Genomic DNA, 26,156 nt, shown 5'->3' with positions numbered 1-26,156 from the left:
CTTTACAGCACCTTGGGCTGCCACCACTCACATAAACTGTCCCGTGACTGGAGTTAGAGCCCAAAGACAAGTAAATACTATTGCTTCGCCTCAGTGAGGTCTGATACCAACTGCTGGCTGGGGAGGGCAGCATGGATGGTTGTTAGCAATAGGAGGGTCTTGCCGGATTCCTCTGCCTACTCTCCATCTCTGATGGGGCCATGCCTTTCCACAGTCTGGCCCAGGAGCAGCACCGGTGGCCCCCTTGCCTTGTCATCCTCGAGCTGCCGGCACGAGTGACAAGTGACAGGGTGGAAGCCATGTGCTGGTAATCGTCGCAGGACCCATTGGTGCAAAGTGCCATTTTCCCATTGACAGTGAAAAGAGATTTCTTTCTTTTTCCTTTTTTTTATTAAAGTGTTTCTCAGGAAGAGTTGACTTTCAAAGGCAGGGTAATAAATTATATGTCGATTCTAAACTTTAGAAATCAAACCGTATTTGGGAAAAAAAAACGGGGACTAATTGCTACAGTGAGTTAAGATACCACGGTACCTGGCTCAGCATCCTTGAATAGACTTCAGTGGAATTACAGACCTGCAACGTATACCATTTCATATGCAAATAAATAAACAGAGCAAAAGTAAATCAACAACAACGAATGTACTCAATGTGAAGGTGTGTGAGATGGAGAGAAGGGAAATTGTCCTCCATCATTTTGCTTTAGTAAAACCTTACACACTCCTAGCTGCATTCCTAACAGTTCTTAAGAGAGTGATTTGGGATCCCAGAGAAGGAGATACTTCAGTGTTTTCCTGAATGACCTCCATTTAAGATGCTTTAGGTGAGCTAGAGAGATTTTATTCTGGGAATGCAGCAAGTGTACGTAGAGAATTAGAATCTGCAGCAAAGGCACTGCAAGATGCTGCAAAAGAAGAAGATCTGAGTAGACTGTGAAAACGTGTCACATCAGTCTCCAGCTTCAAAGTGTAACATGATATAGAGAATTATCTGGGAGTAATAATCCATAAAAATCTTCACACTGTATTTATTTTGTCAAGTCAGACAATAAAAGATTCTGTGCTATAAAAGCTCAACAGTTCCTGTCGCTTGGTGAGCATCTTGGTGAACATCAGGAGAACGGGAGCCTGAGACCTGCTCCCACTTGGAACTGAAATGCCTTCTACAAGAGGTAATCCCGTGCAGCCACCCTGCGCTGGATCGCGCAGGGTTACATTCCCACCCCCGCAGGGTTTTATGAGACATGCAGCACTGTCCAGTGTTCACAAATGGCTTCTTTCTGTTTGGACTCCGTAACAGTACAAAAGTTATCTTCTGACCGCAAACACAAAATCCTATAATTAAACCTTTGTTACCCACAGCAGAGTGCTCATCATGTATACAAAGCAAACATTTTGGCAAGTTTATTATGCTCCTCAAGACCAAGAGGGAATTAATGGCATTGCAAAATTACAGCAAGCTGATTGCTATGCTGCTGCTGGATATTTTCTCTGGCAACAAGATTTTATATTTCTCTTCATCATAAAAAAAAAAAAAGCAACAGATTTACTAAATATTTTTACTGTCAAAGGCAACACAGTGCAAAACACTATATCTGAGTAAAGGCCAGAGGGCTATTTTGACATTAAAAATTTATTACACTTTGTTGTACATTGAAAATAATTTAGCTTTAATATTTTACTTAAAAATACTAACATGGAGAGGTAGCTAATTAGGATAATCTAACTCGTATTTTGTGTAAATCACCAAATCTAGAGTTTTTGTGCTGAAAGATATCTGATTTCATTTGCACAAAAACTCTAGATTTGGTGACTTACTTTAAATAGAAAGCCAAAGATGTCTCATGCAGCACTTATAGGAAAGGAAACTCTTCCATTTTTCAAGTCCATTTTGTTATTTTTCTTTGACTGTAATTCAGACTATGTTAGTTTATGTGCATGAGTCATGAACAAAGGGTGAATTTTTGCAGTTGACTTCCCTGTTAGATGTTATACACTAACAATATGTATTGCAGCTGCCTAAGTAAAATGGATCAACCTGAGTCAGTCACATTGATTGTCAGCTGGAAAAGTACAATGACATCCTTAGGAAAGCTAATCAGATCTGAGAGGCTTTTCTGATGGTATCGAATGTGAAACATAAATCACTGTTCATACAGAGAATAAAAATATATTTGTATTTGCATCTTCCCATTGCCACAAATGAGCCATTTGACCAAAGAAAAATACACAGGCTCTAAAACTATTTTCTGCCTACCTGTTGACAAGACAGCTATGCAAGACCTACTTGCATGACACTTTGACTTAGAATGAAGAAATCTGGCTACAGACCAATGCCGTGAGGAAACAAAATTCTCCTAGTTGTCATTTCAGAGGTCCAGGTAGCCAAGTGTCTTCATGTTCACAAAGGGCAGGGCCACTGTCAATAGTAGGGAAATATGAAGATGACAAGTCCACCAGTCATACTACCTTGCAAAGCCTTTCACAATCTCCCAAGCCAAGGCCCCAGCTTCTGTGCTGCACAACACATGGATTTTGTCTACCACTGATTTGTCTAGCTGCTTTCTGAAGTCCACTAAACCTTTGGTGTCTACAACCTCCTATGACAATCAGTTCCAGTGTACTTAGGCATTTCGTGGAAAGCAGCACATCACGTAACCGCTTCCCTGAAGCATGTTTTGAGATGCTTAAATTCCTCCATAATTATGGTGCAATTGGTGAAGATCCGGAGTTTTTTTCATGTAGACCTGAGTAGCCTGTGGGGCTGCAGTCCCGTTCCCTTGGAGGCCAAGTGAAGGTTGCTCATGTGCTCGTAGGGATCTGCAAAGCTGGCCATCACCACTCAGGGCAGTCATTTGCACCCATTCAGCGCTAAAAACCAACAGTGAGTCAAACCAGCAGAAACCCTCAGGCAGTAACATCTGGACCACGTTGCAGTCAACAGCAAGACACCAAAAGGTGTCCACCCCGCACTTCCCGCCTCAGCATGCACCCAAATTCAGATCCCAAATGCCACATGAGGAGTAGGGCTGTGCTCCGTGAAGGTCACCCCTTCACCTCATCTCTTTGAGGTGTCTGCAAGGGAGGAGGACACAGGGCTTGTTCTCCTGAAGACTGTGCAGGTCTTGCTACAATACCTCTGCCTTTCACCTCCCTTATTCCTGAGCATCTGTCACTGAAAACAGAAGATAATCCAAGAGATTAGATCTGTGCTCTTCCCCATACAGCTGCACAGGTCACAGTCCAGGAATTCAGTCATGATTCAACACAGTTTCAATCACTTTAAACAGGGAGAGAATCGTAAGGAGACAGATCGTACCTTTGACTACTTTTCCTGAAAACACCATGTTCTTTGCATGGGGTGGCAGTAATTAGAGAATACAAATTTGGTCTTTTTTAGTATATCATATTCTATCAATACAAAACCTGCTTTTTTTTTAAGATTGCTACAAAAGGTAATAGCAGATCGTAAATTTACACTTTATGCTAATTCATTATTTATTACAGAAAGGGTGTTTTGGAGAGAGAGGGAGTTAAAATGTTTTTTCTTGTATCTGAAAAAAATCTACCTGTTTCTTCTGTAGGTCTGAGAGCATGATTTAAATAACCCCCAAAAAACAACTTGAGATTAAGGACTGTGCATGCCTGCTCATAGGGGAGCAACGTGAAAGTTGTTTGTACAACAAACCTTGGGGCAACTGAGCCCAAGGTTGCACGTCCCCTAATTAAGTTGCTATTTCTGTAGTGGATCTGTTTAACAGAGAGCTGCCTGGCCAGTTCTGATTTCAGTGGGTATGCCCGCACTGCCTTTTGTGATCTGCATAAAGGAGAAAACCCTGGGATGGCTTGCAGAAACGCGTCTGTGTCGGGACCGCTGGCAGCTACGGTGCTGGGCTGGAGCACGTCCGTCCAGCGACCACTTCGGGCCGTCAGCTGCCACGCAGGCTGGTGTCAGCAGTGATGCGGGCTGACTGGCTTTATCCAAACGCTTTGACAAATAGAAAACTTGGTTTTGCTCCTCCTGTTTTCAACAATGAAGGACATCCTGTCTGAAAACTTATCAGTGGCTTGGATATTCACATGTTCCAGTGCCCTGTTTCTTTATTCATTACAATAGGCAGCTGTCGTTACTGAGGGAACTCAGGTTCTCCTCCTCGCCTCCTTAGAGAAGACAAGATTTCGAAACTGCAAATGCAGATGTAAGGAAATCATAGGTTTCCTAAAGCCTCCCTACATTTTTCCAAAAAGAATGTTAATGTAACAAGAAAAACAAAATCACAAATATAAACATAAATAAACCTAGGGAGCGCAGTGCTAAGGTAGTACTTCACACATACATGCACAAAGTGAAATGCTTGCCTTAGCAGTGGGGCATTTAGTTTCAAATAAATTGCCTAACAGGGTTTGTCATTTGCTTCTTTAACTCACGGGGAGGTCTCAAAATATATGCAGAGTGATTTCAGCCAATCAGCCGCAATAATTTCTTGTCAGTCCTATTAAACAGGTGAAGGTGAAGAACCTAGGAGACTTAATGAGCAGGAGTCCCATACTGAGGGGGGAAACTCAGGCTGATGAGCATGAGAATTTTATATAAAGGTAGTAGAAAACAGAGATGCTATCCGTTACTGGTTTTTAATGAAAATAATTAAGATTATGTAGGAGGTGATATGTGAATCTGACACTGCAGTGAAGTTCACAGTTTTTCCGAGCGTTTCAGTTTGGACTCTAGCTGAAGGCTTTTAAGTTCTTATTTTTTTAGCTAAATTTATATTGTCCATTGCTACTAATACTATCCTCCTAATTAGGAATGATGATCTCACATAAAGGAAAACCAGCTGCAACCAGATAAATTCAGATAGAAAAGTAACTGCGAATGCACTGATGAACTTCCAAATGCAGTTCAGTTTCCTTACTGCTCGCCGGCTTGCAAATATTGTGCAGCCAAGGTTGCTCACAGAAGGAGCTGAGGAGTTTTTATTTGTGGTCACACATAAATGTGCATATTTGCACCTCATGAAATGTAACCTAAGCCCAGAAACTGGACCACTTGGCTCAGCTTGGAAAACACACAGCTCAAGCAGCACATTTTACTGGGGTACTCGCTATCAGCTGTTCATGAAAACCCCCATGGGTCAAACAGCATTGACAGGAGGGGTGTCAGGTGATTCCAGTGAAACACATCAACAGAGTCAGGATGTTAGTGCACGATTTATAAACGTAAACAGCGAAAACCATAACAAATAGAAGTTTCCAGCAACAACAGAAGTTCATCAAAGATCCCATTTTGATGCAAATGTCATTAAAAGCAGAAAACACAGAAAATACACAAGGCAAAAGGCTTATTTTCCAAAGTAAGTATGTCCTTGGCATAATTTAAGTAATCCATTGCCATTGCAATCCTGATTGCTACAAAGTTGAAGGTAAACTTTTTGACTGCACCTATTGCACACTTTCTCCACAGATGTATAATAAAACCCTTCTCCTGTATCAAGAGCTTCTTCACTGTGATTAGCTGGTCTGTAGAAGTTCAGTTAAGTAGTTGACTTAATTATGAAAGATGCTATTTGTTTGCATCATTCTATTTTATAATCTGTGGCATATCACTCCAAGCTTGCGATTTCTTTTTGGCCAGTTCCATCCACGATGGCTGATCCAGAGCGGCATTACTGGCTTTCTTCAAGGGGCTTATCTCCTCTTTATCCACCAGTGCTGGTGATGGAGCTACGGTGAAGAAAACACACGGACATTTTACATTCGCTTGTTGTACAGCTATACACACTAGCTCTTTCATTAAAAACTTCTCATGCCTTGCCCTACGGTAGAAAATCTTTACATTTCACATGTAAGCTTCTTCTGCAATATGTTACTGAGGAAATAACTATTCTGTGCTCAAAAGAACACAATGTTTTTCTCATCACTAGTACTGTTTGGTCCCTAAATATACCAAAGACAACATGATGACCTGGATTCCTTGCCTTGCCCTGTGTTAACACCCAGGCCGAAGAGTCTTTTCATTAGCAGGAGCACCCACTTGTGGATTCCTCCTTTATCCAGACCTCAACTCAGGAATTGTATTGCCTTCAAAACTTCTGTCCTTCTTTCAAATTTGAATTTACAAAAGAGATTCAAAGTTATTGTGGGAGGACTGATGGGCAGACAGTTTGTGATCACATCATTCCAGTTTGCTAAGGAAACCACATTAAAATTTAATGCTGTTAAAAATAATTTTGTATGCATTTTATATTTTACACCAGGACAGTACATTTGGGACCCTGTCCTGTGAAATGGCCTAGCACTCTTGATTCACGTTTCTTTCAACACGAGTTTTGACTACTCGGTAATCCAAGTGGTCAAAAAAATACGCTGCCAAATAAAACCCCACACCTGAGTGCTGAGAAAAGAGTTTGCCCTTGCTGATGTGGGGCTGAGGAATAGATTAGGATCTAGACCCTATGCCTTTTCCAGCACACTCAAGCAGGATTTCTTCTGACAAGGCTGTGAGATAACAACATACATTTTAAACATTTTGTTTCCTACCTGGAACATAATGTGACAGTGAATTGGTTCTCAGCAGGGGCTCCTTCACTTCAGACTTTGTCTCTTTCCTCTGTTCTTCAGAAGTGGTTTTAGGTGCCAAGTGTGAAGGTTTGCTCCATTGCTGCTTCACTGACCCCTAGGCACAGAGAGGGATAAAATCCAAGTAACACAGAGAGAATGAGACCAGTTTGGAAGATGAGCAAAGCGAGTGGATGTGGTGCCTGTCATGGTCCAAAGACCATGCGCACTCATCACATGTTGGTCCCAGTCCTCTCACTTGAGCTGATACCTGTTCAGAGAGCTGCAGTGGTTTCATGTTAGTGTCCGTGATACTCAACTTTACAAATTACAACTACCTCTCTATATCTCTTACTCATAATGGTATCTACAAGTAGGTTACTATAGTCTTCAAAGTAAAATGTATTCCAAGCCCTTTGCACACTTCTACTAACATATATAGGATTTGGAAACAACCTTTTTCTCTCATGTTTCCCTTCCACCTCTCAAATTTAGTGGGTTAGGGCACTGTATTTTTGAATGGTTGATGGTAAATGGATTTTCCATAAAAAAGGAATCGAACAAATCTTCTCATGGATTTTCTTGCCAGTATCAAAAACTACCCTGAAGTGACAGTGCCTGGTGCCATGTGGGAGTGGGAGAAGGTGGGAGTAGTACAGCAGCACCAAGCCTCACACACTGCAGTCAGGAGCATCTTGGCATGTTTCTCTGTCAGCTGATACAGGGAAATAAAATGCATGGCATGAATCCGAGGGAACACTGCCAGCTAAAATCTGGAGTTTCCTATTCTGACACAGAAACTGTATTTTGGGATCATTTGGTGTTTTGAGTGCTATGACAGTGTTAAGCATTATTGCAGTTCATAATCTTGCCTAGACGTTTTATTAGGTATTACTTCTTGTTAATCTAACCACTGCTGGTTTTCATCATCTAGAGATCTTTTCTTATTCCAGGATAAAATACAGCTGTCTATCTGGGTTTCTAACAGTACCATCTGAAGCAAGAAAGTAGGCCATTTGCACTGGGAATGCTGTGCTAGTGCAGGACACACAAGCTTCTGCATCAGTGCAGGGTTCTTACTGTGCAGGAGGCGATACAGGCAGCGCTCGCAGGCTGCTGCCTCCGGGAACTAGCCCAGTACCAGGGAAGCCTTGTTACTATCCCAGATTAACGCCAAGCACTTCTGCTGGCACAGCTTTGTCATCTGGGAAGGTCACTTGCTACAGGTATCACCCTCTCTTGCATGGGATCTTTGAAGAAGCAGCATCAGCCCCATATTCCATGGCACCACATGGGCATCTGAGTTATCCGTATACAGAGAACTAGAATACCTTGGCACTGTCTGCAAGTGCAGAAGTTATTTTTATCTTATTTCACTTCTCAAGGCTCTAAAAAGTGTTACCTAGGAGCTTCTGGGACTGAGCTGTTCATTCAGTGTTAAATCAGTCAGGAAGAATAGGAGGTTCAATGAAATTCTGTGCTTAGGAGGACAGTTAAGGAGAAAGTATTCCCTCTGTATTGAGGGAGACTACAGTTTAGCACCTCATTTGGGGCATTTCAGCATGCAATACACACATTAGATCTGGTAAGTATGTATTGGGCACCCAAGGAATTTTACACACCTCATATAGCTCTAGCATTTCTTGGAGGTATAAAATTACATATCTGAACAATCAGAGAATTCTGAATCTGTAAAGCATTTCTGAGAGCACTGTCTTTGTTACTTATGATTATACTCATTAAATATATGTAATCATTACAGCATGACTGGTAATATAGCAGTAGATCCAAAGAACACTACTTGAGGTGATACGAAAGCATCACAAATTGTACCGTAAGTACCTCTGTTCGTTCCTTCTCTTTATTCTCTTTCTCTGTATCTGACTTAACATCCAGAGCCACAGGTTTTTCTCTGACGAGTTCCTGCTCCTGCTGCATGCCCCTCTGCTTTTGCCTCGCTATGGAAATCCAGGCTGGCTCTGCAGGAGTGTCAGGGTCTCCAGCAGCCACGGGGGAAGGCATGCTTCTCTCTGTTGACAGATTATTTATGTACATGGTTATACGAAAAAGTTGTAATTAGCTTCAGCTTGCACTTGCTTGGTATGCTCATGGGTCCCAGGATATGTGTCCAGCCTGGATAAATAGGAATTCTGTTTAGTTGGGTCTCCAGAGCACAATCTTCCTGTGGTCAATGTTTTAAGTTACCATTCTACCGGTAAAAAATTTTTTGCATCTTTGCTCAGCTAGAGTCGCAGTGTCACTGCCCTCAAGTGAGGGAGTTGCAGAAACATGAACCAAGCTTCATTAACCTCCCTATTTTCCAAGGTCTCTCCTTCCGGCCCCTCCTCCTCCCATCTGTTTCATGGCCTCTTAGAGACAAGCAGCAGCCAAATCAAAGCTGGACCGCGGTGTTGCAAAGGCAACACACCCCCCCCACACCCCCCCCCTCCCGCCCCGCGCTGCGCCTGCCCGCGGCTCCCGCTCTTCCCACGCCCACGCAGCAGCCGATGCCTTTAGTGAGATTCCTGCTTTCCTTCCACCCCCTCAGGGCAGCCTCCCTCGCACAGCCCCTGGGTGCCTGCAAGTGCTGTGAGTGACTGAGCACAATGTGCTGTGGCACCTGAACACACAGAAATACTGCTAAACCCAAAGGGTTAATTCACGGTCTTTTGACGTGAGGTTTACTTTAACTTAGCCCTGCTGAGACTGACTGTGCTCTACGTTTGGGCCAGTCACCCTCATCACATTCTACCAGAACTGAGATTTCAGTGAAACAAGAAAAAAAAAAAAAAAAAAAAAAAAAAAAAAAAAAAAAAAAAGGCTCTTCCTAGAGTAAAGGGTCAAACTTGCTACCCTGCTGTCCTCACAACTGTTACCCAGGGACGAGCAGTAGCCAAAGGTATGGGGAAGTGAAATACCCTCTATTCAAACATTCTGAGAAGGGAAATCCTGTCTATATGGTGAGCAGACTTGGATCAAGAGAAGAGCCTCAGCTCCTCCACTGGCTTCAGCCCTCAGCTTCTCCACTTCTTCACTGGTTCACACCGCACCCAAAATTCAGTTTTCCAACTAATATGGAGCCTCTGCACGGTTGAAAAGAGGAACAAGAACAGCACTAACACTCATAGAGCCATGCTAGACCCACAGGGAAAGACAATTTAACCTTTCCCAGCCATTTCTGGTCACTAATGTTACCCAAAATTATGGAAGGCTATTTCAGAGCAGAAGATAAGCTTCTCACCCTCAGATTCCACATGGTCCTGCTCCTGGGAGAAGTCTGTTACCCAGTCTGCATCCTGTTCAGAGACCCAGGAGGAGGCAGACCCAGCCAGGAAGCATTGCTGTCCCCGCGTCCCTCGGGGCTCGGCTGTTGTGCTGGCACAGAGCTGGGCCACCCAGCACAGGACCCCATGGAGCTGTCAGAAGCATTTCTGGAAGGCTAAGGTCTAATTTAGAGGAACCTGGCCTTGATCAGAAAAGCAACAAATGTCTCTGAAGGCATATCTGAGATGCCTCATAAAGGCATAGGAGGTGAAAGAGATGATGGTCTCCAAAGAGCTGGAGTCTGCAAAGTCAAGCACGTTATAAAAGCCCACAAACTTTCTTTACTCAGGGATTTTTCTCAAGTCACTGCTGTACCTCACCAGAGACAGACTGTTTATTTGAGCAAGAAAATATTGTAAAGCCTATGTCAGCTAAAAACCATACAAAGAGAAAGCACAAGTTTTGCTTTAAGGCCAAAGCAAGATGTTTTGCCAGCTGATGCCTGCATTTCCCCTCACATTCACCTCATGAGATCTTGCAGGGAAACCTCTGAAAGAAACAAGCCATAAAGTCCAGCTGTGCAAATGCAGTGCAGATAAAGCATGGCCCTTGGATGCTGAAGGAGCCTCCCTCCCTCCTGCATGGCAAGCTACTTCAATTCTCTGCATCAAACCTACGCCCCATCTTTCCATGCCAGCTGCTGTTTCTCCCATCATCTTCTTCCCTTCTCTTCACTGGCTGCCTTCACTTCATCTAATTTTACAGGGTGATAGAGAATAAGGCTGGAAGAGATCTCAAGACGTCATCTAGTTTATCCTTCAGCTGCAAGGCAAGATCAGTTACAAAATCAATTTCATACGAACTGTTTCCTGACAAATATGTATCTAACCTGTTCTTAAAATGCTTCAAAGATGGGACAGAGCTCAAAGTCTCCCTAGATAACCTATCCTATGGCTTGGCTGTTCTTTTTCTATTAGATTTTTTCCCTACTGGGTAAGTTAAATCTTTCTTGCTCTAATTTGAATCCTTACCTTCTTCTCCTATACACTATGGACAAGAGCAGATTAGTCATAGACTTCTTGAGGCAGCCTTTTATGTATTTGAAGACTTAGACCATGTTTTCCTTATTTTTTAAACTTTTCTGATTGGTCATATTCTCTAGATCACTCTTGCTTCTGTAGGAATTGTCCTAATTTGGTCAAAATCTTCTTCAAAATACACTGCTCAAAAACTGGCACACAGCACGTGAGATGAAATGATGCTAGCATCAGGTGAAGTGGAAGGACTACCCCCACTTCGCCTGGGATGGTCTCCTGTACACATCAGTCGATACGACGAGTTTCTTGCACAATTATGTTATTCCTGGTTTGTATTTAGTTTGTGAGCTCCAGGTTGTGTTACCTCCCTTCTTCCATTCCCCATTTGTGTACATGCATCAGATTATTTTTGCACATATAACAGACTTTCTACTTGTCTGTAATGAAAATATTCTTTTCAAATGATGTTTCTACTTTCTCAGGATAACCCTGGTTTCTATTCTTGTCCTCCAGTGTGCCCACAGGCTTTCAAGCTTGGTAATACTTGCAAACATAACAAGCACACATTTAGTTCTACCACCCATGTCCTTAAATATACTGAATGGTGTCAGACCTAAGATGGCCACCATCTGATATGACAGTGAATCATTAGTTGGCACACTCAGTAGCTTCACATCAACTCAATGAATAGCTTCACCAAAGCTGTGTTTATAGGAGTGTCATTATATTTATAGGAATGCCTTATGATACCAGTTACCATTTGATTTGACTGCTCTTGACCAAGTCATGTTAGTTGGAACTTGTATCTTTGTTATCTTGTTGACATTTAGAAATAACTCAATTATTCCTTTCAGAATTTCATATTAAGTGGTATGTAACAACACCTCTTCTCCCCCTCTCTCTTCTTCATCTCACCCCCCTTTTCAAGATGTGCCAGCTTCTGGAGCCTTCCCTCATATTCTGCGGTTTGCCAAGATAACTACTAGTAGCTCAGGGATTGCTAACCCATCTTCTCTGAGTATCTTAGGACAAACTTCATTAGGAGTTTCGTAAGTAAACACACACAGTTGAATTGATGCAATGTCTGCTAATGCATCTGCCATCACATTCCCTCCTTTGCTTGTAGGCCATGCCCTTCAACCCATCTGCACCTTTTTAGGTCGTGAGCAATTTGGGCAGGACCTGTTAGTGCATTTCCCAGCAAAGCCAGGTGCCATGCTTCATCAGTTCCCAAAGCACTACTGTGATACACAGATCAACTGCCACTACTGAAGGTGATGGTGATATCTAGTGTTCCTCGGAAGTGAGGATCCCTCACTCACTACGTAAAGTAGCTTTTTCACTGTAGTTACCTTCTATCCAAATTAATCAACTCGTTTGCCTAGCATCCTGTAGTGAATACCCATCCAACAGTTACGCTCAGTATTATGAAGATGTTTCCCTGTTAAAGCCTCCTTGTGCCCTGATAGACTCATCCTGTAAATCCATCCCATCAGACACACTCTTTCCCACCATGTACAGGTCTCTTCTCAGCCCAAAGAAGACTGGGCTTCTCCTTTGACAGTACAGCTGCAGACACACCACCACATGCATCCTTTTCCACCACCTTTTTAACTTCTTTCACTGGCTGTAATGACTCGGTACTCACAAACACCAATATCTTCACCCCAAAAGCCCCTTTCAATCCACCCACCAGCTTTCCCATTATACTGGGAACCTGACTTCTGCCTTGACACTGCCAGTGACATACTTGGTGTCTGTGATTCAAAATCACCCTTTGTGCTTTATCCCATTTTCCCTGTCACACCACAGGAACCTTCTGCAAACACCAGCTGAACCTCACGTTGTTCCTCCCCTGCTCCCACCACGCAATCAATACCAATAAAATGACTGCTATGCCCAGGCTCTATTTACTGCGCTACACATAATAGTCTTATTGCTACCTGTCCTCTGGTTTCTCTGTCATCCTCATGGATTTAGGATTCATCTTTCTGTTCTTTCGAAGTGCACTGCCTAACACAACAGGGTTCCCAGTCCCACAGCGGTTTGTCTGGAGGCTGCTGCTCTAACAATGTTTTTCATAAGGCAGATACTCTAATGAAGGTACCAAGCACTTTTGCTCTTCAGACAATTCTCCCTGACGAGATGCCAGACATTGTAGTCATGCCAATTAGAAGGCAGCCAAATTAGAGCCAAGTATCATCCCATAAGAGATGGTATCATAATGCCCCTGTGATCGTAGGGAACAAAAGCTCTTTATCATCGTCCTAAAGATTTTATAAGTATCTGTACAGGCCTGACTTAATACAGCAGAGTAGTATCACCTACAGAGAGAGGATCAAGAGCTGATCTGCTCTGGGAGGGGCTTTCTTGTTTCTTCAAACAATTGCATTCTGCCCTTGTTCCTGTGAGTCTTTGCTGCAGAAAGGCAGGCAGGCAAGGCAGGGGAAATGCCTTCTCTTCAGCAAAAAAACCCATCAGATGCAACCCATGCAGGATTTGCTACCTCATCTGTCAGCCAGAATTACTGTATGGGGTAAAAGAGGCATATTCACTATTTATTATCTCTCCCATTGCCCAGGGGTCCTTTACATCCTCCCACCTCCAAATAGAGAAGGTTTCTTGGCAGCATACATGCACCATCGTTCCAGCCAGAAGGATGAAAGGTGGTGAAGTGATCCAGGAGATAGTACAAAGAGGTGAGTTGGCAGATTAAGGTGATCTGAGACTCCCATGAAGCTCTAAGTACCCTGAGGGGCACCGAGAGGCCAAAAGCTTTCTCAGGAAGTGACTGCTCACAAGAGAAGTGCTGCTCACACATCTTCCTCAGTTCAGTGACTGTCTGATCACCTTGAACAAGCCCTCCCTGTCTTATCTCATCCAGTCATGAGGTAGCCCACATGCTTTTACAGTTCACCATGTGGCAAAGCACAGCATTTAAGGAACCAGATAGCCAGAATGGAACCAAAAGTACTCAAAAGCGCAATCTCATTCCTGCTTCTGCTGCACGTCACATGCACAGCAGCTAGCGCAACAGTTCCTCGCTGGTAAATGCCACTTTTAGGGAGACAATGTAGTATGTAATGCAAGCAGACGCCGTGCAAGTTCGACAGGCCACCGCCGCCACAAACACCCCGTGTTTCACTTCTCCAGCGAAGCAGGGCTAACTAAGCCTCTTGCTCCTGCGTTACACTGGGGAGATTTTCTGAATAAAACTAAAATCTGAATCATATTCCTCACTTCTTATTACAACATGTTATTTTAAACAATGTGCTATTCAACTCGTTACTTAAGAACTTCATAAGCTAATCAAGGATATTGCTGGCAGCGATTTGTCTCTTGTTCACTCACAGTTTGAACCTCGTGACTGCATCTTTCCCTGGCTTCCCTGGAGCTGGCTTGGCCCCAGGCTTTACAAAATACAAGTGAGCCCCTTCTTCCCCTCAGGGTAAGTCACCAACAGTGGGAAGATATCAGGTCAGAACCTGTCAAGCTGTCAAGTTGCTCTGTGCATAATGTCACCGTGTATTAAAACTAGCGTTTCATGTAGGCTGCCGAGGTCTTCTGCTGCCACTTGAAACCAGAGGCTGCTGAGGCCCTCCCTTCCCATCTTTCCCACGGCTTCCAAGCACACACACAGTCACAAGACCAGCCTCTCTCTCTGTGTTCTTCATCGCTTCTGCAGCTTCCAGACTGGCCACCGAGGATAAGCCCTGAAGCCAAGTGAACTGTAACCACCTTCTCAGTTCACTCCTGCAGATCAGAATCACCCGAGCTATTCTCCACTGGGTCTGACAGTGGCAGGGCTGGCTGTCCCAGTGGTCCCTAAGGGGGGAAATTCCCCTGCTGCAGCCCCATTAAATGCAGGTATTTGTTTCCTTCTGTATCTTAATAAAGCAGCTTTTTTTTTTTTTTTTTTCCTCAGACTAAAGCTCTGATCTTACAGATGAAATCTCTTCTGCCTAAATATTGTGGAAATGAATGTGTACGCTTCTCACTGATAGTTGGGTATTACCCTTTAATGTGTGGCAAGACTGGTTGTGTGAACAATAAGATTAAGATAAAACATGAGTCTTTATGTACAAAAAGAGATCTATGATTGACTTGTTATTGTGCATTAGTTTATACACACACATACAGAGAAAGTGGGAGAAAAACATACCTATTTCTGTCTATTGACAGACAGATATACTCAGTGTATTCAAATGTATCTGGGGAGGTGTGTGGCTGCTTATATGGATAACCACAGCAAAGACGTATTTAAACATTACCCTGAGATTTAGGGATTGATTTTTTTTTAAGAGATGGCCTCAGATATAGTACCTGTTTTCTTTAAATCTAAAAGCCTTTGTGTGCACAGGGGCTTTCCAGCTTGGTAATACTTGCAAACGTAATAAGCACACATCTAGTTGCAGAGCAACTAAAGAGCAGAGGCTCTTTATAACATTCAAATTCCATACCTGAAAATGAACGTCTTATGCCTTCAAGGACTGCAAAGAGTGCTTGCTCTTTACATGCATCTGTGCAGGCGAAAGGTCAGAGGCAGAATACTAGAGCCTTTTGAAAGTCATACCTCTAACAGCAAGCAAAGCTAACTTGTGGATTCCCTGCGTATTTTAAAAGCAAACATACTCAAACTAATCCAAACAACTTTACACAGGGAGATAACACCCCCTGTATACAACAGTGTCATTTTTTTATAACACTGCTTATGCATGCACATTTCATTCCACACTGTTGTATCTTTGCTCATTTATAAAACATGAGTTATTTTAAGAAGGGCTTTACGAACACATATGACATTTAGTATATCCTGGCCTATATATTTCCCTTTGTTTATTAAAACACTACATACATTTGTGTCAGTGTACACACCCAATTCCTTAATTTCAGACAAAGCTATTCTAAAAGCTTTTGCTAAGTATTTCTGAAATATCTTTCTCCTCTAAGCTGCTCTGCAAGGTATTTGACTTTTGGTTGGCTCTATACCACCAATGCCAGGAGAGTCTTTTTCACACAAGTAACTGCTATATTTCCATCAAAGTCTATTTTGTTGCTGGAAAACAGCCATACTGCAAAATAGCCTAACACAACTGAAAAAGCAACTTATTTTGGAAAAAAAAAAAAAAAAAAAAAGAGAGACAGCTTTCTTTTCCACCGTAGCCAGGGCAGCATTAAAGCAATGGATTTTTTTATGTAGAGAGAAACATTTTTCTTGTAATTTCACAGCCTGCATTTGCCAGACAATACACACCAATTTCATTCACTGTTACGTTCATTGTCCCTCCCTGAGCTTCTTTTCTCTGTTAGAGCATCTCTCCTCACTACGGTTCCTCAGTCACTGATTTTCATATATCCTAATATGCACACTCACTGAGGTATTGCTTTGCTCTTGTAATAACCTGCTAGCCTATGTTAATTGTTTCTGCCCTTTACAGGATTTATAGCAAAGCGTATCAACCCCAAACAACACAGCTTGACCTTTTAATTCTTGAAAAGGCTTGTGCCTTTAGCTCCAGAAACTTAAAAATTACTCCTCCAGGGGTGACTAATTTCATACAGCCATTAAAGAGCCACCTTGCAGCCTGTCAGAGGCCAAGCAATCCCTGACTCATTCCCCAGAAAACTGGAGAGTGGGAGCGCTGCCTTCACCTGGGGTGGTAAACCAGCATCCCACCAGCCCTCCTGTTGCCTTTGGTACAGGAGTGCTGAAAAGCTAAAAATTTACTTGAATGAGCCAAATTTCTCCTGCTCACCCCATGACACAGCAAACTGACTTTTTTGTGATGAGTGTACAAGAGAAGGGAACTGCACCCCCCTTACATCACCATTTCACAGTTTGTCTTCTGTTCAGCGCAGGGATTTCCTAACACACAGTGGGAAGAAACTCCTCGACAACATAAAGCGTATCCCCACGGTGGCCGCAGCTCCTCGAAAGGGCTGATGAACTCAAGGACTAGGAGAGGGTTGGGTGCCAGCATTGAGGGTGGTTGGACAAAAAAACCCAAAAAGTGTGCGTCCCAGCAGATCAGGAGGCCAGAGATGGCTGCTAAGCCACGCGATTCACGGAGGGTTGGGCTGACTGTGCTTGTCAGATCTCTCCTGATTGCGATCGCAAAGACGCGCTCCCGACTCACTGGGCTGAGGCAAACGTTTCAAAGAGCTTAAAATGATGTTTGGGCAGAGGTACTGCCCTGCAAAGCCCTCATTGCATCCCGTGGCTCTCCTATGCCTCGCAGAAGGGCAACACTTCTGGGGTCACTGTGCAGATCCTGCCCCCACCCCAAGGCTGGTGTGGTGCCAGGGCAATCAGAGGGGGTGGGCACACCTCGTTCACCTGGGACTTCAGGCAGCTAGCTCAGGCTAATGTGGCAATGTAGCACCAGGAGGTGCTTGGTCAGATGTCTAAGGAGAAAGGTCTGCAGTCGGGTAGGAAGGACCTCAGGTCAGTTTGGAGCAGACTGCTTTGTATTTAGAATTAAACTCTTTCTGAGCCCTGGCATGTCCACGTATCAGAACTCATTACCAAGCAACTCAAAACCAGAAATACATGGAAAACCTAGCAGCTTTGCTTGAGATGATACAGTAAGATAAGTGGGGCAGTAGGTAAGGAAGAAGACTAATTACCATATCAGACCAGGCTGAACCACCACGTTAAACAACCCCAGGCCATACAAATTTGTTGTAATACTGTTGGGTGGAGAGGAACATGTCCAAAACAGGGCTCCTTGACCTGCAGCTCCAGGGTCAAATTCCAGGTGTGTGCACCCCTGCCAGGGGGATCGGGACATAGCTCTCATCCACAGACCCTATTTTGCAGAAGACAGTGCTGAGCCTGGGGACAGGAGTGTCCTTCACCCTAGGGCTGAGGAGCCAGAGGAGAAGCTTGGAGGAGAAACGTGCTTCTCAGCTCCATTTTTTCCCTTCTCCCTTCTCCAGTACTCACTGTCTCCCACCCTGCTCCCCCTGCAGGCACCCTGGGACTCAGCAAGAGGGATGTGGAAGAAGTCTGTGTGCAGGAGCACGGGTGCTCCTGCTGCCTTCCTCTATCCTCTACCAGACCAACTCTACCATGCTAGGTTCTCCCCCTCGCTTGTTCCTGGTGTGACCCTCCCCAAAATCACCATCAATCAGAGATTTGGGCGTCACTAGAAATAATCAACTACTCCTCAGGGCAGGGCAGAGGGGAAAATGCTTTTAAAGGGAGAGTCAGGATTATACAAAGGGAAAGCGCCTTGCCTGCAGGGTCAGGGGAAGCTCCGGATGGACTGCTGTGGGATCCTTGTCTGACTGTGGAGGTAACAAATCCCCTCCTTTATGGCCACTGGGAGAGCAGAAAACTGTAAGCATGGCCAGAGCCCTGCAAAAATATCTGAGATGCTGCAGCAGATGACAACTTGAATTTGCTGTCACTCAGGGCGTCAGCAGGTTGCCTCTGGGGCCAGGAAGAGGCTTTTGCCACCCGACAGGACAAATGGCCTGTTGTGTCCTGAGGTCTTATTTTGGCCTAGTGTTCCCTCACTCTGAAGCTCAGAGACTGACCCCAACTGGAGAAGAGCCACCGTGGAGGGGAGCTCTGCAATAGCACAAAGAAACCTTTTCATTTGCTTGGCCAGCATTTTTCCTCCTTGCATTCTTAACACCAAACTCATGACCAGACAGATTTTGGGCAGGGAAGAAGTTTCTCCCACATATCAGAAGACATAAAGATTTTTTTCCCTTTTTGGCTGTTCTCTGAAGTGAAGAGCAGAGGTCTCCTCCTAGAATTGCTTGAGTGTACTTCACCTAACTTGTTTACTGTCATTGCAAAGTCCTCAGACAGTGGTGCCACTTCCAGTCTTTTTTGTTCTCTACCTGTAGCGCACAATATATTAGTCTCCAGAGGACTGATTTTTTTTTTTTTAAATGCTAACCCAATTATATAATACAGGCAACAAGGTGAAATTTAACAATCTGTAGTGAACACGATCTTATAGTCTCTCCTGGCTTTAAACACCAGGAAGCTTCAGGTTAGTTAATTTTTGTTTTTAAACAAGGAATGAGTAATGATAAAGATGGATAAATGAATAAGCAAAGCTCACAGGAGACAATAAATAAATGGTGTGTTGAGCATGCCAGGCAGTTACTAGTACTTCTGCCTCAATGCTATAGTAAAAAAGAAGGTCTAGGGGTCTGAGTCACTCATTCCACGCAGGAAACTGCTCTTAGTATGTGTTCCTGGCTTTTGAATTGCCATACAGCAGCTCTAAATGGGGACACTTAGTGGCCTGATATTTCTGTTTCACAATACTTGCTAATCAACTTTATTTTTTGAGTGTCACTTTGAACATCCTTTAAACAATGCCCTGAAATGCAAAAATCACAGGCAAAAATATCTTATTCTGCCCTCTGATTCTTCCCTGCTGTCCTTCTGATAATCTTTTCAGCAAGGGAGAATCAGGGAGCAACATCGCTGAAGGCAGAGCCGTCAGCTTGTGCTCACCAGTGCTGTGATTGACATGACAGGGCTGCCTCACGCTCTCTCACAGGTAAGGTCATTCCTCACCAGTTAATGTAACTTTATAAAGTATCAGGAGTCTTACCAGGCACTTTACAAGGACTTGACTTTTTCTCCACATCTCTATCTTCATTTCTGGATTCAAGAGAGTGAATAGCTTTGTCCTGCTTCTCCTTGTTTGCGGTAGCATTTGGAATGGTTAGGTTTTGCAAGGCTGGCTTTTTAGGCAATGGAGGTTTGCTACTAAGCTGTTCCGAGGACTTCGCTTTGGGTTTGATCTTTTCATTTAAAGAATCACCAATATTTGTATCAGCTGTTTTTCTGATCTGTGCCTTATCGCCTTTTAGAAAGGAAGTCAATCCCTCATTTTCTAAATTACACTCTGCACTGTATCTTTTAATCCCTTTTGAATCTGGTGAGGAGTAGTCTCTATATTTCAAGGACAGTGAGGTGGATCTAAGTTTCACTTGAAAAGGACTTTTATCTTCACAGCTTGGCTGATTCTGAGATACCACTGAAGAATCTCTTGGCACCGGCACCACAACAACAGACGGAGAAGTGCCGCCAGCCAAAATTTCTGTAGGTTGGCCTGTGTTCTCAGAGTCGGACTCTAGCAGCAAAGCCTGCTTTTCTTTGCTACTCTTTTCCTCCTCCAGATCGGATCTCTTCTGCAAGCCTTCTTTCCACTTCTCATTTCTCGAGGACACCTTTGGTTTCAACAAGAAGAATCTGGTATTTAATGGGCTTTCCAACTCTGATCTTTCTGGGAAGTGTAGGCTTCTGGTCCTTGGCCTCTCCCGTGCTGAGGAGACAGAAAACTTTCTCAAGGCATTGAGTTCATTGGCTGCTTTTTCAGATTTCTTCCCCAGAAGTTCCTCCTTGTGGAGCAGTGACTGACTGTTCTCCTTACCGGAAGCAGCTGCCTCTTGTGCAGTCTTTGCAATCTCTAGGGAGCAGGGAGCAGATGATCCCATCCACGTTGAGGAAGCAGGATGTGAAACATGGAACAAGTCCATGGGCTGGAGAGAACCTATGGAAAATTGCTTACTGGCCTCTGACAATAAAGCGACCTCTTTCTTTGCCTCTTTATTACAGGGCATTTCCACAGGTATCTGATCATCCTGCTGTGTATTTTCTTCTGACCCTTTCAAACAAACAATACTATTCTTTCTAATCAAAATATCTTCTTCGGATGGTATTTTATTTACTGAAAACACAGTAGGAAGCTCCTCTTTTTCTTGATTTAAAATATTGATTGACACACCGCTCATATCCCCACACAACAGAACTGGTGTTTCTGAGGAATCGTCTTGCTTTTGTACTTCTCTGTCTGGACTGGAGCAGGAAGAAGTTGCAGAGTCTTTGCCTTCTAACAGCAATGAGGACTCAGACTTCACACACGTTTCCAGTGTTGGTTGGCAGCCCTCTGGTTTATTCTCTGGTAGCAGGGCTTCCTGTACAACAGCAGGCTCAGAAGTAGGCTGAGCCATTGCTGGTCTCAAAGCGGGGGGAAGGTCCTCAGGCATTCTGGGCTTCGGCCAGGAAGCCACATCCTGAGCTGCAGCTGTGCCACATGGCAGCTCTTGATCGTTGGGTTTGAATACAGCATCTGGCAAGTCTGTCCGCAACTCCTTTTCATCATCCTCTTCTTCTTCTGGGGTACAGCTCAAATCAGTCAGAGATTCAGACTGCGTCCTCTGCAAGGAAGAAATTCAGAAAGCTCCATCACCATGTACAGATTTGCTTTTTTCTTATTCATCATTGCATTTACAACCAAGATCTTACAGAGGAAGGCAATACTCGCCTCCAGTTCTGAGCTCGCTGTTTTCTTAGCCTTACGTACTGGATACACTTTTATCTAAGCAGATCCTGTAATAATGTATTTAACAGACATAAAAGTGATCAGTGACACTTCCTTCTGCACAACTAGTGCTTTCATGCCTTTGTAGATGGGAAGTTCATCAAAACAATGGCCACTGGACCATCCTTGGCACTTGATTCACCAGAGCATACTGGGCATGTTGTGTTGCTCTTGGGCAAAAAGCAGCACTTGAAAGAGAAAAATCTTTTCCTTTGTATTTTGCTACTGCATACTAGCATTAAAAATAAAACAACCCATTCTTGCATGACTCTGAAAAGGGAAGAGTACACAGAAGGAAGAGCAAAAACCTAACAAGTCCATACGGTTATGACACTCTATGCCAGCTGAGTATTTACGCTCATATGGCAGTCTTCTGCCTAATCCCACTGCCATAGAGCATTGCAGCATTGCCTCCTCTGTGCTAAAATTTTCTTTTTATTTCAAGAATGACACTGTTGTTAAAAGTTTATAAATGCACAGGTAGTTATCTGTGAGGTCTTGTGATTAAGCTTCAGATAAGGACTGGCTAAATATACAGGATTATTTGAAAGCACATTATTAAGCTGCTGAATATGCCTTTTCATATGGTGCCTGTATTAGCTCACTGATTCACTGTGGTTTGCTGGGTAAATACCTATTTTGGATGTAGGGCCTAATTCTAAGAACACAAAACTTGCACTCTGAAGATACTTTTAGGATTCTTCCAACTTCTTGATTTGCAAGTGCAATTGCAAAGACAGAGCTGCAATGCCACCTGCATTCACAATCCATATACACAGAAACATAAAAGCAGAAGACATCAGTTAGCCAGAAGCAAGGTGCACAGGCAGAGTCAGGCAGGAAAACATTAAAAAATGTATTATTGAAAGATGTGAACACTCTCCATGGAAAAACAGGAAGGCTCAGTCATCTGGCAGTTTATAGGCAGACTGGACAAAGCAGTTGTAATTCAGTAACAGTGTTACAGTGGAAGAAGGTTTGATCAGTGAGTTATTGCTTTCCATGCTTTTCTAAATAACTGGCCTCATCATTGCGTTGCTCACAGTGGTACTCTACTGAGCCCAAGGATCACTCACAGATTTTGGAAAATACAGAATACCAGCTAAGTAATATTTAGAGACAGAGGGAATAATATTCCTGGTGTTAAGCTAATATAATGGCTTTAATGTATTTAAAATATTGAAAGACACAACAAACAATGAAGTGTAAATACTGTAGTAAGAGCTGCAAACTTTAGTTCTAAGAAGAGAAGAGAAGAAAAATTAAGCTATACCCTTCATAAGATATGACAAAGAATCAGAAAAACATTGTTTTAAAAGGATGGTTTACAAAATGTTTTTTTAATAGTATACACTTTTTAATAATTTTAAAAATAGTATACACATTATTTTTTTTTTTTTCCTGTGGAGACTTATTTTATGTCTCTGTAGTGCACATAAAAAGTTTACAAGCTTTGGGGCAGGGAGAGGGCTGAATTCAGAACAGCCCTAATGTACATAATTTGGCTCCAATTAATAAGTCACAACTTACTCTTTCTGTACTTTTTGCAAATATGAGCCTAACTATATTTGGAAAGTTAAAACAGATGAGATTTTACAGGATCTTTCAAACTAGAAAAAGTACACAAGTTGATCATAACACTTTAAAAAATACTTTTTTCAGTAAGAAATGAAGCAGTGAGCCACAACTTCTGCATCAGAAGCAAGATACTAAATTGTACTGCATGGTAAATTTAAGAAGAAATTGTTACATAAACTGATGCATCAAGAGTTAACAAGTAATCTCATAATATTTAAACTGTTCCTAGTGTCTTCTTAAGATATATAGCCTCATCAAATAACAGCCATTAAAACCCAGTGACATACCCATGCCATCATCTGACTTATCATATCTGAGTTTGAAATACGAAGTCCATTAAGAACTTGCTGGTTTTGTGTCAAAAGTGACACTGTTTATTTTCACAAGTACCTGAGAAAATCTTCTCATTTTACTGGATCTCTGGTTCCGGGGTTTTATTAAAAGCTTGTGTTTAGCAGCAGAATTATCCAAGCAAGAGGAAAGCTCAGGTGGAGTGTCAAAATTGGCTACAGGCGAGATGGTACTGTTAGATATATGGGGAGCTCCAGTTTTAGCATTTCCGTGCCTAGGGAATGGCTGACTGTCTGTAGAGCGAGATCTAGAAGGACTCAATGTAACCTGAAAAAAAAAATAAAGCCCCAAATTGAGAATCAAACAAAGAAACAAAGACATGAAAATAACAATTCTACAAATAAGGGGCCATGTTTATGGGCATTTTAAGGTTGCCTCTTTTTCTTTTTGACATCTCTTTAAAATACATTACATTTCCTAATGTTGCACATGGAGTACTGTTGTTAGCAATTCTGCATTTTTAGCTGCCTGAATATCATGCTACCCTGTCCAGAGGGGAGGACCAAGTCACATTTAACTAGAAGACCTAAAGCACACAAATACATGGCCAGCATGATTTAGAAGACAGATTTATGAAGAGCACTCTGTTACAGAACCTACAGAGCCAGTTTCCTCTCTGGTCTGTCCTCCAGCATCTGTGTCTAGGTTCCTACCCACAGTTAATGCTGGGCTGGAGCATCTCTAGCTTCCTATATGTCATCAGGTCCCTTCCAGTTCTACAACACCCTCCAAAAGAATCAAACATCAGTGGCACTGACACTTAAGTCAGCTTGCGTTTTTTCCTTGTGTATTTATAATTGCAAAATAATTAGAGAATTGACCTGAAATTTAAAATTTAATTTGTAGACTATTCTGGGGAAGGAAACAATGGACAATTCCCACTAGTGGCCAGTAACCCATTAGGAGACAACTCCTGAATGCTGCAAAGGGTGGTGTACTTTCGCAAATCTGGAATCCAGCTTGACTGTGTGCTTCACCAAAAAACAACCGTAGTCCCAGGGCTGATGCAAAAAGGAGACTGAAAAAATTATGAAAAATTACTCTAGAAAGGGTTCTTCCTTTCTCTCATATCCAGTTTTTGCAAATAGATAAAATGATATTTTCAAACTATCTGTCATGGCATTAACATGACATCTGACAACTCATGACAGCACTCCCTTTGTAGGCTTGAAATTCCAGTTCATTTAATTATAGGAGCTTTCCTCATTTGCCATGCTTTGTTCTGCAGGCTTTCTTCTTCTTTCTTCTTTTCTTTTTTCTTCTGTCTCTGGAAGTGATATTTTACTAAGGGGGTTAGATGGGAGAAGGGGAAAGCAGGATAGCTTTTGTTTTATTAAGGGAGGGAAAAAGAATCAGTGTTTACTGCAAGTAAAATTCTGCAGTATGTACTGCACCCAAAAGATACTCTGTAGTGTAGTGAGGGCCTGCTACAGCTTCCTCAATGGCCAGGGGAAAACTCCCATTGATTTTAGTGGAGGCTGGATCCACAGCTTCTGATCATGCTTTCTATTTGAGAAAGAAAAAAAAAAAGTAGCTCAGCCATGCTGAATAATGGATGCTCTCATTAATTTTCGCTCTACAATATCTGTAAGTCTAGTACTACAATATCTGCAGACTAGTACTCAAACATGACTAATGTACAACAAATGATACGTGGCTGCATTATACATTAGTACCTAACAGTGAATACATTGACATTTCAGTTCCATGATAAAGACGCAGCACATGTTCTCTTTCAAGGCACATCATTATTTGCTTGCCTTTCTTCTGGCTTCTGCTTTTCCTCGGGAACTTTGCATGTCTTCTCATTGGCAGTGCTCAGTGTTGGCCATTGCGCTGGAAAATCAAGAATCTGGTTTGGTACTTAAATTTCAACAGCCTGAGTGAATGCCAGCTCTGAGCCGGCTGCAGAAGTTGCCTGTCCCACGAAGTCTGGCTCTGGCGAAGCCTGCAAGAGGAGGGGACAGCTGGCAGACCCCTTTCTCCAAATCCCACGTACACCATATCCCACATGGCTCAGTTGTCCTTCAGCTGGTCGTGCTGGGTGGCACAAGGTGGGGGCCCATGAGGGAGCCCCATCCTCAAAGCCTGGATGGGACAGTTGCGATCCCTTTCTCCTTTCTTCCATCCAGGAAAGCTTCCAAAACACAACAAGGTGTCACTGCTGCCCAAAACCTCAGGGCTGTGTTGTGCAAAACTACTCAGCTCTGTGAGCCGGTCTCCTCTGACTTCTAGAAGCAGGGCTAATCTCTCTGAAATGCCAGGTTGCAGACCCTGTGGTCTGGGAGGAAAGCCCTCAGATGGGGCTACTTTCTGGCTGCACTTTGAAACTGGACTGGGATGAAGACAGCTCCGGGCGTTATGATGGGGCATGTGGAAAAAGCTGAGCAAAGACATAGTCACCACCACATCTCAGGAGTTAGCGAGTGAGTCAGAGAGTGATGTTAATGGAACAACAGGGAGACATAAATCCTCCCTTAGCAAACATGCATCTGGACCAGACAAATTTACAGCAAGCCTGTACGAGTTTTCAAGAAATATCTTCTTCACATGTTCTGTTTTCCTTAAAAATATTAAAAATTCACTGCATATAAACAGTTTCTCAAACAGCTTCATGTGGAATCTAACAAGCGTGGCCAGAAATCTTTGCTGAGCCCTGCTGCATCTGGCCTTGAAATACACTTTGCATAATTACCAAGGAATAGTCAGCTCAGGACTAGCTTCTCTATTTCCTTTCTGCAGTTCCCCTCCACGCCTCCTCCTATTTCCAGAAAACGCTATTCCCTTTACCCCCTGTGTTGTTTCCACCATGACTCCAGCTGCGGACAACTAAAAGGGACTCTTCAGAGCCTTTCAAAACCACCGTTTAATCAGCCAGAATGGCTGGCTGCTGATTGAAGAAAGCCATCTATGTGCCTGTACTCAAGTCCTGAAAACATCACTTCAGCAAAATTCACAGCCAGAGTCCAACTGAGGGCTGAACCTCAGACTCCTAAGCAGCTATGTCATCCACCATC

General features: G+C 43.1%; 1 protein-coding gene across 5 annotated transcripts in view; it reads right to left on the bottom strand.

The window, feature by feature from the left end:
* Nucleotides 1-5,191: 5,191 nt before the first annotated feature.
* CRACDL (CRACD like) overlaps nt 5,192-26,156 on the bottom strand; it is a 45,262-nt gene continuing 24,297 nt past the window's right edge. For 3 of the 5 annotated variants that reach the window (XM_033007428.2, XM_033007426.2, XM_033007429.2), the window contains 5 exons: nt 23,179-23,406; nt 19,435-21,046; nt 8,385-8,581; nt 6,534-6,669; nt 5,192-5,717 (listed from right to left, as the gene is read on the bottom strand). In XM_033007428.2, the coding sequence (XP_032863319.2) occupies nt 5,575-5,717; nt 6,534-6,669; nt 8,385-8,581; nt 19,435-21,046; nt 23,179-23,406 (2,316 nt within the window). In that variant the 3' untranslated portion in view covers nt 5,192-5,574. Of the gene's footprint in view, nt 5,718-6,533; nt 6,670-8,384; nt 8,582-19,434; nt 21,047-23,178; nt 23,407-26,156 lie in introns of those variants that run through there. The other 2 variants (XM_033007427.2, XM_033007430.2) reach the window with 2 other exon arrangements.

This window comes from Tyto alba, unplaced genomic scaffold (genome assembly GCF_018691265.1).
Source record: "Tyto alba isolate M040663 unplaced genomic scaffold, T.alba_DEE_v4.0 Super-Scaffold_14, whole genome shotgun sequence".
Lineage (NCBI taxonomy): Eukaryota > Metazoa > Chordata > Aves > Strigiformes > Tytonidae > Tyto > Tyto alba.
Note: the sequence above shows the minus strand (reverse complement) of the source record. Positions and strands in the feature narration are given on the sequence as shown.